This window comes from Numida meleagris, chromosome 5 (assembly GCF_002078875.1).
Source record: "Numida meleagris isolate 19003 breed g44 Domestic line chromosome 5, NumMel1.0, whole genome shotgun sequence".
NCBI classification, from domain to species: Eukaryota; Metazoa; Chordata; class Aves; order Galliformes; family Numididae; genus Numida; species Numida meleagris.
In genome coordinates this window covers 2,474,297-2,489,711 of record NC_034413.1, presented here as the reverse complement: position 1 = coordinate 2,489,711, position 15,415 = coordinate 2,474,297, and the positions used below count along the sequence as shown (strand labels likewise).

The 15,415-nt window shown below is 41.4% G+C and overlaps 2 protein-coding genes across 5 annotated transcripts in view; one reads left to right on the top strand and one right to left on the bottom strand.

Moving 5' to 3' along the window:
- The window catches only part of DOCK1 (dedicator of cytokinesis 1), a 279,672-nt gene that overhangs the window by 88,089 nt on the left and 176,168 nt on the right, over positions 1–15,415 (top strand). The gene's annotated exons all lie outside the window — the stretch shown is intronic.
- FAM196A (family with sequence similarity 196 member A) overlaps positions 1,681–15,415 on the bottom strand; it is a 45,085-nt gene continuing 31,350 nt past the window's right edge. The window contains exons 3-4 of one of the 3 annotated variants that reach the window (XM_021400445.1): positions 12,565–12,636; positions 1,681–4,320 (exon numbers count right to left, since the gene is read on the bottom strand). In XM_021400445.1, the coding sequence (XP_021256120.1) occupies positions 4,137–4,320; positions 12,565–12,636 (256 nt within the window). In that variant the 3' untranslated portion in view covers positions 1,681–4,136. The other 2 variants (XR_002439921.1, XM_021400447.1) reach the window with 2 other exon arrangements.

The following is a 15,415-nucleotide window of genomic DNA, read 5'->3' as shown; positions in this document are numbered from 1 at the left end:
TATAGTGAAAGACTTCAGCCATCTGATGTTAATGGGAGGTTCAGAGGTGCTGCTCGGGTACAGTGGGAGAGAATCTCTGCAGGGTGGAAATGACACCGGGCAAAGGGAAGAAGTGGAACTGATGACAGCACGGGAGCGAGAAGTGTAAGACAGCAGAGCACAGCACTGATGTGAGGAGGAAAGACTGAAATAATAGATGAAAGACAGTGGTGGATGCTGTCTGTTGTCTTTTCAAGACAGGGATGCCTTTCCAGAAGTGAAATTTGAGTTATTGATGGTCACAAGAGAGTGTTCTGAAGCTTACCTTGTTTATGAGTTGAAGCTAGAGGATGTAAATTATCTCTAAACCCAAACTGCACAGACAACAATGCTTGGCATCCCCAGATGTTAAGCAGAAAACTTCATTTTCTTCACTGGACTAATAGGGTGTTAAAAAAAAAATAGTATTTATCGAATTGCATATTTTCCTGTCTTTTGAAAACATTTGAAATGGTGTTGCAAACTAATTTCACAAAAAAACCCAACCTGCTCCATGGCCCAGAGAGGTGGTGGATGCCCCGGCCCTGGAGGCTTTTGAGGCCAGGCTGGGCCGGGCCCTGGGCAACCTGATCCAGCTGTGGCATCCCTGTGCATTGCAGGGCAGTTGGACTAGATGGCTTTTCAAAGGTCCCTTCCACCTCTAAGGATTCTAAGATTCTTTGATAAAAATCCAAGTGGATGGTGGTGATGGTTTTGTTCCATCACCGATCTCAAGCTGCCTTCCTGCTTTAGAATGTGTAACGCCACCAGTGCAGCCAATGGGTCCGGGCTGTGCAGTGCCAGTGCTTATCCGAACCATCAATGATCAGCAGCTCATTTCCAGGTCTCTGGGTACTTTAATAAGCCCCAGCTCTGTGTTACAGCTGCTGAAGTAATGCTTGGGATTGTTTCATGCAGTCTCTTTCTACGAGAACAGAGCTGCATAGTAACTTCTAGAGGCAATGCAGTTAACAGATTCCAGCAATGCTGAAGAACTGGGACAATCTAGCAGCGGTTTGGGGTTGGAAGTATTCCTGAGAAATGAATCTATCCGATTTTAAATAGGTAACGAACCATGAAAACGCTGAGTGAAATGACCAGCACAGACGGTTTTGCATCTGAAGCAAGAAAAAGCAAACACTTTGTACTGATGGTAGGATTTTTCAGTTTTAATCATGAATTTTTCTTCAGCTTATCCTGATTTTTAAACTATTTTTACAGTGATTTTTCTCCTCCTTGAAGAAAACAAGTGATACGTACATGAATAGTGTTTCCTAGTAGTTATAAAACAAAGAATAGAACTGATGCTTAATGGAAATCATACGGACTTGGAAAATAGCAAGTAATATAAAGAGTCACTGCAGTATTTATCGACCTAAAAATTATTCTCAGCGTGATATGAGAGAGGTGCCTATAGCAAATCAGTGTGTGGAAGCGCGTGGTGCTGTTGGTGGATCTGGCAGAGCTATGCCATGTGCCACGCTGAAAGTGACGATGTATTTTCCTCCGCTATCACCTCGTAGCTGCGTTTCAGGAGATGGTCTACGCGAGGGTTGGAAGTAGCATCATGTCACACTTAACAAAAGCTCTAAAGAATGGGGGGTTTTCTCAGTACCTAGGCTGAGTTGGAGCGGTTCTAAATGCAATACGATATGATACTTCTTACACACTTGCAAAAACGTTTTATTACAAATTACATCGGATGGCACGAGAGAACACGGTTATGCAACTGGAAGCAAGACGAGATGTATGTTAGCTTTTCCTTTTTTAAAAAAATGTAAAAAATTAAAAATCTGCAACTCTTTTTAAGAAAATAGCCTGAACATGTCCAGAACACGCCGCGAGAGCGTTCGCTCTGAGCTCTCACGTGTTCCACCGGTGAGATTTTTCCTCCGTGGTGTTTCATGCATACAGAACCCTGGTCTCTGAACGCGTCCGTAACCGCACACAGAGCAGCTGAGCCTTGTCCCTGCACACAAGAACATTTCCAATAGATTTATGGGGAAAGTTGCTGATGAGGTGACGCTAACGATTTGTAATTGGTTGCCACTGAGAGATGCTTGATTTAATTTCTTTAATTACATGGCGTGTTAGCATATAGAAATTTGTAAATGACTACCACTGTTTTGAAATGCTGAATGTCGTTGCGTCTTGTTGTTATGCCCATGTGTGATATTTCTTTCTTTTTAAGAGAAAAAAAAATAATAGATTTTCTTGTTTGGAATTGATTGGGTAGGGTTTCTAGAGCATGTAAGGTGGGCTGCCGCGTAAACAGTTTTGTATCTTTAATTAAAAATGGTATAAAACACACGAAACACACTTTTTCCTCGTGAAACAATTGCACTTCCTTCCTGGTACACAGGATCCGATCACCTGATCTGATCCTTCGGCTTTCAGAGCATTTCAGGACATTGTTTTCCTATGGACAAGAACTCGTAGCCCTCTTGAAGTTTCCTACTAAGTGACTTTTTCATTAAAGTGGACATTGACATCTTCTTCATCTCTGTTCCCGTTCTAACTTCCTTTTCTTGTTTTTTCCCCATAGCAAATAACCTGTGTTTCTCCTCAGATTTTCTTGTAGTTACGGGTTGGATGTTGAGCTCAAAGAAAAATAGTGTCAGTGAAAGCATTTCAAGTTTGGTAGTACGTGCAAACTCATCTGCTAGTCACGGTATTTCTGCCACCTAAAGACTGAAGAATTCCTATCTCAATGATGCTGCAGGGTGTGAAATTTCAAAACCAAATCTTAATAAACCAGACTGCCACGTAACTCTGTTTGACATCTTAAAAAACCCCTGACACAGCAGTATTCCCAATCCTGTCCACTTCCAGCATGAGATGTGGTCCTTCTAGGTGTGAGCTTAATGACAGTAACAAATACTTAAAGGAAAAGGTTTCAGTTCATCATTCAGAGCAAAATAAAAAAAATAAATAGGAAAAATAATCAAACATCTCCTCCCTAGGAGAGTGCTGGTCAGTAAGTTCAATTAATAGATATGGGTATAAATTGTAATGTGTTGGTTGGGAAACCCATCTGAGAAGCTTGGTAAATAAACAGCTTCTAAAATTGCTGCTCCTTCCAGACAGGTTTTAGAGCGTAATGCATACTATAAAATTTATGGTGCCTTCTGCAATAATGTAGAGGTTTTCCAAAGACTGCCTTAGAAAAAGATACTAAATCATGGCAAGCGCCAGCAATCCGTAGAACTTTTTATTGTTCATTTTGTGTTTTTTCTAGTTTCTCTTCTTTTTTTTTTTTTCCGTGCCAGAATGTGTCGTTTAGAGCTTTTGGGCAGCAAAAGATTAAAAGAGAGATTTAGGACAGTTTATTGTCCTGTAGCCTTGACCCTGTCAGCGTGGTGTGGTTAAGGCTTGTCCTGACTTGGGACATGACTCGCTGCCCACCTGCTGGTGATGGGCAGCAGCCTTGTTTGCCTGGTGGTGAGGACACAGCTAAATTGGAACTGATGGTGCACTGTCAAAATGTGATAGCTTGGCTGAAGTCTACAACACATGGAGGCAAATATACATATAGTCACATCTCAGAGAGTATTCATGGTCTTGGACCACATGAAAAATTGTGCTTTGTCCAGGATATATGTGCTGAAAACTGCACTCCCCGATCAACATGGATTTGTAAAACTGAAGACCACTGCAAACATAAGGCTTGCTTGCTTTCTTTTTTTTCCCCCCTCGTTATTTAAAGACAATAAACCAAACCCCCAAAAGGCTTTAAAACAAGAGTGATATTTAGCTGTGTACAGGATGACAGCTTACAATTTAACAGGTTAGAATGTGATGCTCTCAGATCTAAGGGAGGGGGAGGGAATAGTTTTCCTTTCCATCTTTGTATAAATTTCAATTCAGGTTTTACATCCCACATTGGTGAAACGCAAATAAAAGCTGACGAGGTGTCACATAACCCCTTGCTTCTGAACATGAGTTTGTAGGTACAAAGGCCTTTTTGGTACATACGGTGAGAACTGAATGCTGCCAAAGTAGTCAGAACAAGATGGGTCGGTAACACGGAACAATGTACCGAGATCCCTTGCAGATGATTGACAGAACTCCAAATATATTTCAGAGAAGGCCTTGAACTCCACAGGTAATGGACTTGGTTAAAGGAACCAGAGTTTCCATCTTCCATGCTTTTTTGATTCAGTTTTGGATTTTTGCTTGGGAGTTGAGGAGTAGCTCTCCTGAGAATAAGGCAAAGGTGCAACCTGAGTTTCCTCAATAGGATGAAGTTTTCTCAAAACTGGCTGTAGTTTATCTTCTTGCTGCTTAAAATCCAATTCCACGCTAAAAATGAGAAGAAAAGGCAATCAGCTACTGCATTATGATGATAGAACTACTTCTATTAAGGCAACATCTGACAACATTACGGAAAGGCTTAATTTATTAAAATGAAATACGAAATAAATATTTCGGTTGCTGCTGCAATTCTTAAACATGAAACTGGAGGGAGGGAGATGTGAGAAGACCTCCTTCAACAGGATTTTGGTGACTTCTTCCTGAGGAGGAGGGCAATGAGGATGGCGGCTGTGCGGTGAGAGAAGGGCAGTGTTCTTCATTTCTTTCAAGTTTTACCATGAGTTGACTTCACCACATTAACTCTTAACTACAAGTTTATCATAGTTATGTACTCCTCTATGAAAAATGGATACGTGAAGAACTTAATTCCCCTGTGCACTGCAAACCTTCTCCACGTGCTGACAGCCCTGTAGGAAGGATAGTGATATAAAACCTACTTAGCCCCTGCTGTGAATGAGTGCTGGGACAGAAACATTATGGAAGTATATCTGTTCATTGAGCTGATGAGATCTATAGGTAAAATGGAAAGAACTCATTTCAGTAACAGCTAGTGTGTACTTGTTTTCTTTGATTTCCTATTAAAAATAGAAATAAGGGAAATATTTAATCCTAAGTTTGGATTTAAAAAAAATTTACTTAAAATTCAGAAGGTATAGTTTGAATCCTAAGCACTCTTGACTACAAAATCCTACTGGCAATTAAGAAATGTAATAAAGATAAAATTATAACCCTTATTTCAATAGAGAGAGCTAGAGATTCAATTTTAGCTAATAAAAACAAATCACATTATGAACTTCAGTCAAACATTAATTCTGTCTGATACGTAAGAGCAAAATCGAGGCTGCTTCCTTTCATATACCATGAAACTGAATGGTTTCAGTTGCATTAGGTTTGTCAACCTCTGACCAAGCTCTGCAGTGACTCTTTTCGTCCTGTCTTGGGCATTACGTTGCAGCTGGATGTCAGAGGGTGAATTTGGGAAATGGTGAAATTGATGGCATTTTAGGAAGAAATACTAGAATTTCTTTATTCCCTGCACGCTGCTTGATATTTTAAAATTAAAAGAACATAGTTTTTGAACATACACACATTAGGGCGACATCTACAAGTACTTAACTTGCAGTAGATCACTGTGTTGGATATCCTGTTACTACAAAGGCACGTTCTAAGAGCACTGAATGTAGTGTTTGTCCTTGTTCATGAGGGAACTGTGCAGCCTTCAATGTAAGAACACTTACATGTTCTTCTTACTTCTAGTTTAGCTGCAAAAGCTGTTGGTTAGATAACTGCGACGTGAATTTTGGGGGAAGATTGGGATATCAGTCAATTGTAAACGCCCCACCGCATTAACGCTCTCAGTAACGCACTGAAAGAATCTCAGGATGAAATAGATTCTGGCGTTGGCAGAGGTCAATTCCAAATGTTATTCTTATGTTCAGCTAGGAAAGTCTCTGAAGAGCTACTCTAAATTGGGGCAAGAAATACAGTCTTTTATGAAAACCAACAACGCAACAAACACAAAAACCCCACAACTTTTGGAACAGAGTAACTTTCTTCAGAATTGATTTCTATTGAAGGCAGGCTTCAAGAGAAGAACTCTTAGTTCTAGTCCAGACGAATTCTCTGCTGCATCATTCTCTACTTGCAGCTCATTTGAGGCTGTTTTTTTTAATCAATTTACATCAAAATAAAAGTCTTGCTTCTGAGAAGTAGAAAGAGGATGAAAGAAAGCCTTATTATTTCAGCTTTTACAGCTGCGTACATGTTGTGGAAGAATTGATTGTTATCTATCGGGATCAATTTATTTAGCTTTGTAGGTGTTCTAGTGTGACTGTTCTTTGAGGAAAATGATTTGTCCGCCTGTGAACTCGGGCTGGAAGTGCACTGTTTGTGCTGCAGAAATAGGACCAAAGCCTCCTCCATCTCTTTCTAACTTAGCTGTTGCTGATTTCACTTTTGGCTTTTAACTCTCTATCAAACATACGGAATACTATTAAATTCAGCAAGCGTTATGTATTGGTACGAGCTCTGCGTGTTTTTGTTACGTAGTGCTGGGTGTTCCCTACAGACTGTTCCCCTATCTTTCCAATTCTTGCATTCATGAACTTGTTTGTGTCACCTGTCACAGCTCTGACAGTCTCTCTTTGCTTAGTGATATTTTTATATCCCAAGTATCTGTGGGTTTCCTCTCGAAATGACCTTTCCCTGAGATGCTCTCTGTGCCACGTGGCTCTTTCCACTTTCAAATTGTCTGTTCTCATCTCTTCAAGTGTCCCTCTATCCAGCTGATAACTCCATCAACTGAATTAGGGAGGGCCGTGTGTTCTTCTGGCATTACTCGTTATGGAGGCGATTGGCTTCAGAAGTGCTTCTCCATATTGAGATGACAGTTAATATATTTTTTGATAGTTAGATTGGCGATTATGAGTAAACCCCACAAAAACACGAGGTGAATCTAAATATTACAAACAGTTCTGGTGTCACAAATGCGTGCCTGACACACCTGCCTGGGGCACGCTGTGCGTTCCCCTACCTGCAGTGCCGCCCAGTTTGGAACACTGGGTCGAAGTTTCTCCATTCTCAGTGCCTATCTCAATTTCTTCCTGTGTGCAGCACATTGCCCAGATGGGCTGGTTTTCTGACCAACTATAAGCAGGAATGTTTGGTCTGTGAGAAAAAATTTTGTTTTTCTGGGTGTTTTTTTTTCCTGTAAGCCGCCATATATTCACAGTTTGTAACAGAAACTTGACATTTGCATGTGAATCAGTGTTTGCATATGTGTCAGTCCCGTGAAAATCTAGCCAAAGGAAATCAAAGAGCAGACCTCTGGGAATTGTGCTATTCAACACAGGCGAGGACTTTGTAATTAAAATCTCAGAAATCCCGTCGCATTGACCCAGTTCTGGCCCAGGACTGATCAAAACTATCTCTGCAGTTGCAGCTGTCAATGCCGTCAGCGTGTGCCTGACTGAGCCCCCGAGCACAGGACCCCGCGTCTGCTTCTCCGCTGCTGCGTTCTGCTCAGGACTGATACTGGTGGAGGGAGAACCCAGCGTGTGACCTCATTCTTTTTTTTTTTTTCATTTCTTCCCCGTTTCCTGGGCCCTGTTGTTATTTATTGCGCAGCATGCGCGTGCAGTGCAGCCCAGCGGAAACGCGAGGCAGGGTCTGCTCTGTCCGTAGGAAGCATCGTTCCCTCGCTGCTGAAGTTTGGTTTGCAGAGAGCGAGGCAGCGTTGCCTTGAAAATGATCTTCACGCCATGATGTTAATTTCAGCGCTGTAGTCAGCAGGAACCTCTGTGGGGTTTCTGTGTTTGTTTTTGCTTTGGGCCCGGTGTCCCCCAGCCTCTGCTTTCAGTTTGTGAAATGGGATCTCTGCATTCTGAAAGCAGTGGGGGCTCGATCCTGTCATGCCGAGTTCTCCAGGATAAACTCAGAGCGCAGTGCATTTCCGTGCAGGATTAGAATGTTGTCTGGGGATACCCAGCATCCTGAACAGCTGCTCAGCCCGTATGATGCACGTGGGTTACATGCAGTGCTTTCCAGAGGTGTTAGGGCTGCATCTGTACCTAGGGCCCATTGCAGGATAAAGGAAGTGATACAGAGCCCTTCTTAGCTGCAGCCAGTGGGGCAATTTGGATGTCTCGTCTTGCTCAAGGCATGCACACAATGCAGCCAGCTCCCTCAGACTTTTTTTTTTTTTATGGTTAATCCCATTTTCTGAATCTTAGCACCGTGCATTTGGGATTGGCGTGCAGGATTTTCTGGTTTTGGCTTGGTAATTTTTTTTTAATGATTTGAGAATATATGTTAATGAGCGTGTTTATTTTTTGCACGCTGGCAGTAGAGTGAGCTTTTTCTAATTTTGTTGCTGTATACGGGATTGAAAACAGTTTGAGGAGTCATAACCACTTGGTTTTAAACATATGGAACGTGGGAGGATATCTAGCAACAAGCTCAGAAATTTGGATGGGGCTTTCTTTTTTAACGTAGTCACACATTATTAATATGCATCATTTTAAGATACTAGATACTAACAATCCCATATGTTGCTTACTTGTTAGACTGCAGAATCCGAATAATTCAGATTCAGGTCTGGGTTGCCTGGGGGCTTTATCCAGTCGCCTCTTGGAAGCACCAAGGATGGAGCTTGCCCAGGCTCTGGGCAGCTGGTCCCTCTGCTTTTCCCTTCAGGAGGAAAACCTTTTCCTCTCTGTTCAGCCTAAACCTTCCTCATTTCAGTTGGTATTGCCTCTATTTACCTTTTTACCAGCTGGTTTGCAATGTTAAGGCCCAAATCCTACAAGCATTTGCAGAGCAGCTTAACTCTTTGCATTTAAGTCGGCTAGGTGAAACAGGAATTAAAGAGTATCATTGTGTCTCCTTCTGGTTGCATTAATAGGATGACATGGAATTAGTGCATGCCGCATCTTGGAAGAACAGGATCCAGATAAGCACTAATAACTTGAAAATCAGCTTAATACAACTCTAAACAATCTCTTTAAAATTTCCTATTTTAACCTGAATATCACCAATGCCCAGGATCCAAAGCATTGTCAGCGCTGGCAAGCCATTAAGATCCATTTTTTTCACCTAAGAATCTTACAGTCTAGAGATAAGAATTTTATGAGAAAGAACATAAATTCATTAATGCGGGCAGGAAATAAAAAGATGGTGAAAATTACTCTTCCAGTCATTTGGTTACCTGGTTTTGCTATACTGATGATCTCTTAGGAATTTGTGTGTGCTTGTCTTACTTTCACTTTGCATGCCATCTTTGTATATTTTCCCAATGATCACTGTATCTAACCTTTTATGAGAACAGCTTTGCTGTGCTACCTCCTTGACGTACGTGACCATGATTTTAACCTATAATGGTGTATTGAGAGTGCTGAATCTCTTCTCATAATGTTTTCGGCTGAATAGTTGGAGCTTGCCATACAACGTCAAGGATGAATACTGAGAAACAGGACGTGTTTCAAAATTTCAAAGGAGCGAGAAGTAGCTGAATGAATAGTTGATGCAGCTTTGAGGAATTTCTTCCCCCAAGAACTACAGTAGTGCAGTCTTAAGTGTGTTCCCCACTGCAGAAATTGGCTAGTGATTTGATCTAGTAAAAGTTTATTTCCAGAAGCTAAAGTAGCCTTGTAAAAATGGAGTGCTTCTGACCTTTTGGCCACGGGGAAGGCTGGCATGAGGTCTGCTCCATGAAAACCATTCGTGACAAAGGCCGTAGAATAACGCACAAAAATATTAAACAGAAGACTCATTTTCTCCTGAAGATTTCTGTTCAAGGATTAGAATTCACGAGGGGTGGTAATTAAACAGAAGCAGGAAGGGCAGTTCCACTAAAGGATAATCACAGAAGAAAACTGCCTGTGAAGGTTTTCAGTGCACGTGGGTTTGGGCTGTGATAGATTTGGGACAATTTCTGCATGTCGGTGCAGTTCCTTCTTCATAACAAGGTTTTGCTCAGGCCTTGCTGGTATTTAAGTTGGTTTTGTGCTGACAATGTACCCTAATAAGACTCGTCTGTTTTTAAAAAATATTAGTGGTGAATCTATATTAGTTCGGGAAAGATACGTGCAGAATTTTTTTATCTTTTTATTAATTTTGCTTTTCAGTTCGTAAATGATGGATGATTTTGAAACTGTTCTGTGACCTCTGGTCATGAGATGTTGATACTAATGGAGTAGGTTAACGTTTCACATGGATTAACACTTGACAATATGTTTGCTTGTTTTTACTGTTTCAAATTACTATTTTTTTAAATACTAATTCAATGACTGCTTATCATTATCTAATGAGTGGGAGACAAGTGGATGGGGCCAGGCTCTTTTTGGTGGTGCCGAGCAACTGGACAAGGGGCAACAGGTACAAACTGGAACACAGGATGTTCCGAATGGACATGAGGGAGAACTTCTTTACTGTGGGAGGAACAGAGCACTGGAACAGGCTGCCCAGAGAGGTGGTGGAGTTTCCTTCTCTGGAGGTATTCCAAACCCAGCTGGACACCGACCTGTGCAACCTGCTGTAGGGAACATGCATTAGCTGGGGTATGACTGAGGGGATCTTCAGAGGTCCCTTCCAACCCTTGCATTTCTGTGGTTCTGTGAAAGGCTTTCTTTCTCTCAGAAGTTCCAGTACTGCAGCATGACTTGTGGAAGAGAACGGGATCGTACAAGGCAATCTGTCTTAGTGGTAGTTTTATCAGAGAAATTCTCTTTTATCCCTTCTGACTACTTATCTTGTCAGAGTAATTCAGTCTTCTCATAGTTCCCCTGTTTGCACCGTCTTCTGCATTTAGACTTCTTGCCTGCAGCATGTATTCTCCTGCTCTGACAAAAAGCTGAGCTGAGTTTTGCTAAAACTTCCCCTGCAAACACTGCTGTAGGCGAATGCCCAGCATGGGTAGCTGCACTTCAAGTGGTTGTTCTGGTGGGAAATGCTGAGGAGCTGGCTGGTAATGTGTATGCAGGGAAACACTTCCAGTCTGCATCGTTTGTAGTGAACGTAAGAGGTAAAAACTGGCAAGTTTCTTAATTTTAATTCCGCTGACTAGAAATCAAGACTTTAATAATTCAAATTGGATTTGGTTTTTAGTTAACGAGACAAAGAGAGCATCTCTGATGGCAGCGTGCTTTGTTGCAACTTCCCAGTCTGTCCTGAGAAAGAAATTGCTGGGGATGAGCAAGCAGGGAGGCAGGGTAGGCCTTTGGTATTGACATGCTTCTAAATACTGCTGCTAAGGAGAAATAAATCAATTGGTTCCTTCCTCTGCACAGAACAGCATCTTTCTCTTTCCAAGTTAGTCAGCAAGAAGAAAAGGTGGAGTTGAAGTTTTCCATCCTTTTTTCCTTCCCTGCTAGGCAGCTAGGAGCTAATGTATGGACAGGTGCTGATCTACCTAAATCAGAGACCTAGTGGAGAAATGTGGAGGGGAAAGGGGAAATCTTATGTTTTTCAGACCTGGTCAGCAATAGTACATTCATTTTACTTTGTATCTGTAGCTAACAGCCATCTTTATGTGTTTTCTTTTGTACTATATTGCCTAATTTTCTTAAATACCTTCCTGCCGTATTTCAGAAAGAAATACATTTTCAGAACATTTTATCCCTTTGTATAACAAAGAGAAGAAATCCCTGCTGAAATGATAATCTGAGTTACATTTGTTTTCATCTTACCTGCAACACATGTAAATATGCAGTTGCTTTTCTTCAAGCTTCTCTCTAATGGAGGAAGGCAATTAAGCTGTCAGTATGAAACACATCATCAAACTCCTGATGGCTTCATGTCATGCCCACTGATTATCTGCTATTCCTTCCTTACGTAATACATGGCAAAAGAAGTCTCCTGGCTGACAAACATGAGGAAGGGAACTTCTGCTTTAGAGCTAAATGAAATGTGTCCTTTTACCTTTTGCCCCTGGTCTGTTTCTAGTGAGTAAACTCCAAGCGTTTCCTTCTGCAGAACAAATTCTAGCAGCTAGAAACAGGAACTTCTAGCAGTTATAAACAATCTTTAAAAAAACCTTTCAGCTTTGAGCTGTTTGTAATGGTTTATTGGTTTGACAGTAACGAGCAAACCTGTGTTCATGTAACAGAATCATACACCTTCAGAATGTCTGTTTGTGTGCATGCAGCAAGTCTGTGTGTGTTGCACGAAGACTGAAGATGTCTGATGTGAAGAACTTAGAGCTGCTGATCGTGTTGGGTATTTGCCAGTGGGTTAACGTTTCTGCACTATCAATGTGGAAGTATGTAAAAGCCTGGGTAGTGATGTCATCTCACTGGTTAAACTGCCTAGATTGAATCTGTAGCTGCTTATGTTTGCTATAAAATCTCTCGGAATTGCTTCCCGAGTCCAGTTCTTACTGCTATAAACATCAGTTTATGTTGAGTTGTTGAGCAGAAAATTCTAAGGATTTGTAGCTGTGTGAAAATGAGGCTTGCACCTGGTGGTACTTCACACCTAAGATCTGCACCAATGGTACTGACCATCATAACCTGTAGCTCTGACCTGAAAACTTTAGACAGATATCCGCTGAATTTAAACAACTAAGTGAAGGTGAATTCATTTTCTGTTTCTTGAGCTGTTTCCAGGTAGACAAAAACAAAGCAAAAAACCAACAAATAGAATCCCAACCACTGAATCAAGGCTGACATTTGATACTGCACTAATGAATAAATCATTAGCTTTCATTCAGCACGAATCGGAGCGTTTCTGACCTACCTGTAGATGATACATGCACTGTTCCTGCACGTGTCGCAGTTCGCCGTGTCTTGACCGGTCCGATATGAAAGCCTGCAAAGATAAGAACACGAGCTCACTCAGAAGTTATTTAGCATGTTTCTGCCTTCAGTGAGTGCTTTTCGTAGAAATAAGAGCTTCAGGAATTTATTATTGTTATTTATTTTAACTTGAATGCTTCATATAAAAATCTAGCTATTAGGAAAATGGGATAAAAATATTATATCCATCTTTGCTGGGGATGATTGTTTTGGAAAACAAGTGACTGATGGTTGGAAGGAGAAAATAGGATTCATTTCAGTTATATTTTTGTCCACTGATGGTTTACAACAAGGAAATCCAGTTAAATGAACTTCTTTTTACATAAAGCTTCCGTGTGCCATAGAGCTGAACCCTTACTGCGAATGGATGCAGTTCCTGGTTCTGCAGACGTGAAACTGCTGCTGTGCAGCTTTCTTGTCTTCCCAAATACATACAGCTTTACCTTGTTACTGCTGATCCTAAGGAGCACAGTACTGGAAAAATCTACTTAGCTGTTTTGTCTTTTGAGTCTGAAGACACATTGTACTGATGGCTCTATGAGAAGAAAACGCCATTTAATTGCCATTTCCTTTTCTCACCTGGCCCCTATCTGTCTGTTGTCACAGCTCAGTCTGAAGCGTGCTAGAGCTCTCAATTTACAGGAGCGTTCTCCCTGATGTGGTCAGTTTGGAAGGAAAAAAAGAAAATGGTCTGGCACACCAGTGATTTTCTGTACATAGGCAGAAGTTTCATTAAAACAAATGCATGAAATTACAAAGAACAACGTAGCCCGCTTAACCATGCAAATGTCCTTGCATGTGAATGATTTCAAAATGAAAATTATTAAGTCAGTAGTACCTTTTACTGTAGAATCACATATTTAAACTACAGAACTATTGTGTATTTTTTTTCAATTTGTGTAAGATCTGGACTAACTAATATCTACAGACTTTCCTCGGCTGCTTTTAAAAGAAATGGGGAAATGCCTCATCTGGGGAGGTCTGAAGATTCTGGATCAGGTTGGGATTAATTGAGCTCGGGTTCTGTGCTGAACCTTGAGACTTTCCTTGTCCAAACTGTTCATCTCACTGACATCAGTCAGCTCCACGTTGGCTTTGCTGCACAGAGCTGAGCATGCTCCTCGTCCTCGCTGTGGGGACTACAGTGGCAATAATGAAAAACCCAGGCATTTGCAAAAAAAAGGTTGATTTAATTTTCATGTGACAAAATATCAGACCTCTGTAGTATAAAATATTAATGGAAAACGAGGCACGAGTGATGTGCCTGTCCCTAACGTGGAAATTCAGTTGTCGACGATATTTTGTTAACGAAGTCCAGGCGGTTTATCTCGGTGAGCACGCTGTCAGAGACAATGGCTCTGTCTTCCTTTCTTGGAAAACTACTAACCTGCCCGTGTCATCCTTATTACTTTAAAGGTCTGAATACTGTTTTAAAAGTTTATTAGGTTACTTGCGTATTTTACATAAAACATGTATTTAAGCGAGGAGAAATGTAGCAGCGTGACCTTGAAGGCAGAGAGTGGATGTGGCGTCGCTTAGGCCGGGCCTGTCTGCCCAGGAGGCACTGCTGAGGCCACTGGGAGCACTGGGATTTATAAATGGTGTGGGACAGCGTCACGGCAGAGTGCTCTTGGCCTGGGAACGAAGCTGCTCAGCACAGCAGTACTGCAGAGAGCAGTTAATAGGGCGAGTCTGCTGCTCCTGTAAGATGGACTTATTTTCCTCGGGAAAGAAAAATGCAAGGTAGAGTTCTTGCTGTTCTAGTTGATAGTGGGTTTTGGTTTTGCCTCCTCTCGTATTTTAAGAGGACTGGGAACATGCTGGATTTAAAACCTGGTACCAAGTAATCATTTGCCCTTGGAAATAATTTTTATCCAGAGGAATACGCTGAAATTAACCGGACTGCTAATTGTTAACACAACTACAAAGGCAGACTGGCAAAAGAGCTTGTGCAGAGCAGAAGTCTCTGTGAGGTACCGTTCCTTATAGGGGGAAAAACAACACTGCTTTATGTTTGCTTGCACATTGTTGTCCTCTCAGGGGTGAAGTCATTTCTGTTTTTCAGTTCCACTTTGATTATTTGGAGGCAGACATTCAGGTTGCCACTGCAGCATGAAACTTGGTCTTGTACAATTATTTTTTCAAGCTATCGATCAACTACTAAAAACTCTTAGCAAGGACACAACACCTCAAGTTTACAGATAAGCTGCTGAAAGCCTTTATTTACTGAGAACATAAATGGTAGTTAATAATCGCCTTCAGAGGAATACAGCACTGTTGTCTGAATGCCTCTTTATAGATAAAGACATAAACATGCTGCGTAGGGTGCCAGTTTTTTTCATTAGATGTCAGTTGGGACATTTTAATTCCTCTTTGTAAGCCTGCAAAGTACCCTTTAATATACAGGTAATTAGCTGCTTCAGAGCCTAACGGCCTCCTGCTCTGCACCACTCTGCTGTTCCTGCACCGTGCTGCTGGGCTGGGTAATAAGTAGCTTAAGAAGTTTCTCAAAGTCTGGCTTTGGCACAGACCTTACAAATGCTGCAGCAACATGGGATCAGTCTCAAATAAACGTATTGCAATATTAAAAATCATACAGCGTGGCTCTGAATCGTTATCTTCCATTTGCTCTGTAATAAAGGTATATGTGCGTGGTCACTGCATTAGTTACTGAGGTCTTGTCGTATTGCTTAGAAAGGCTTGAGTTGGAAGGGTTGCCAGCTGCTAGACCAACTACTAGGTCATATTGCTTAGGGCCCCATCCAGCCTGGCTGTGAACATCTCCAGGGATG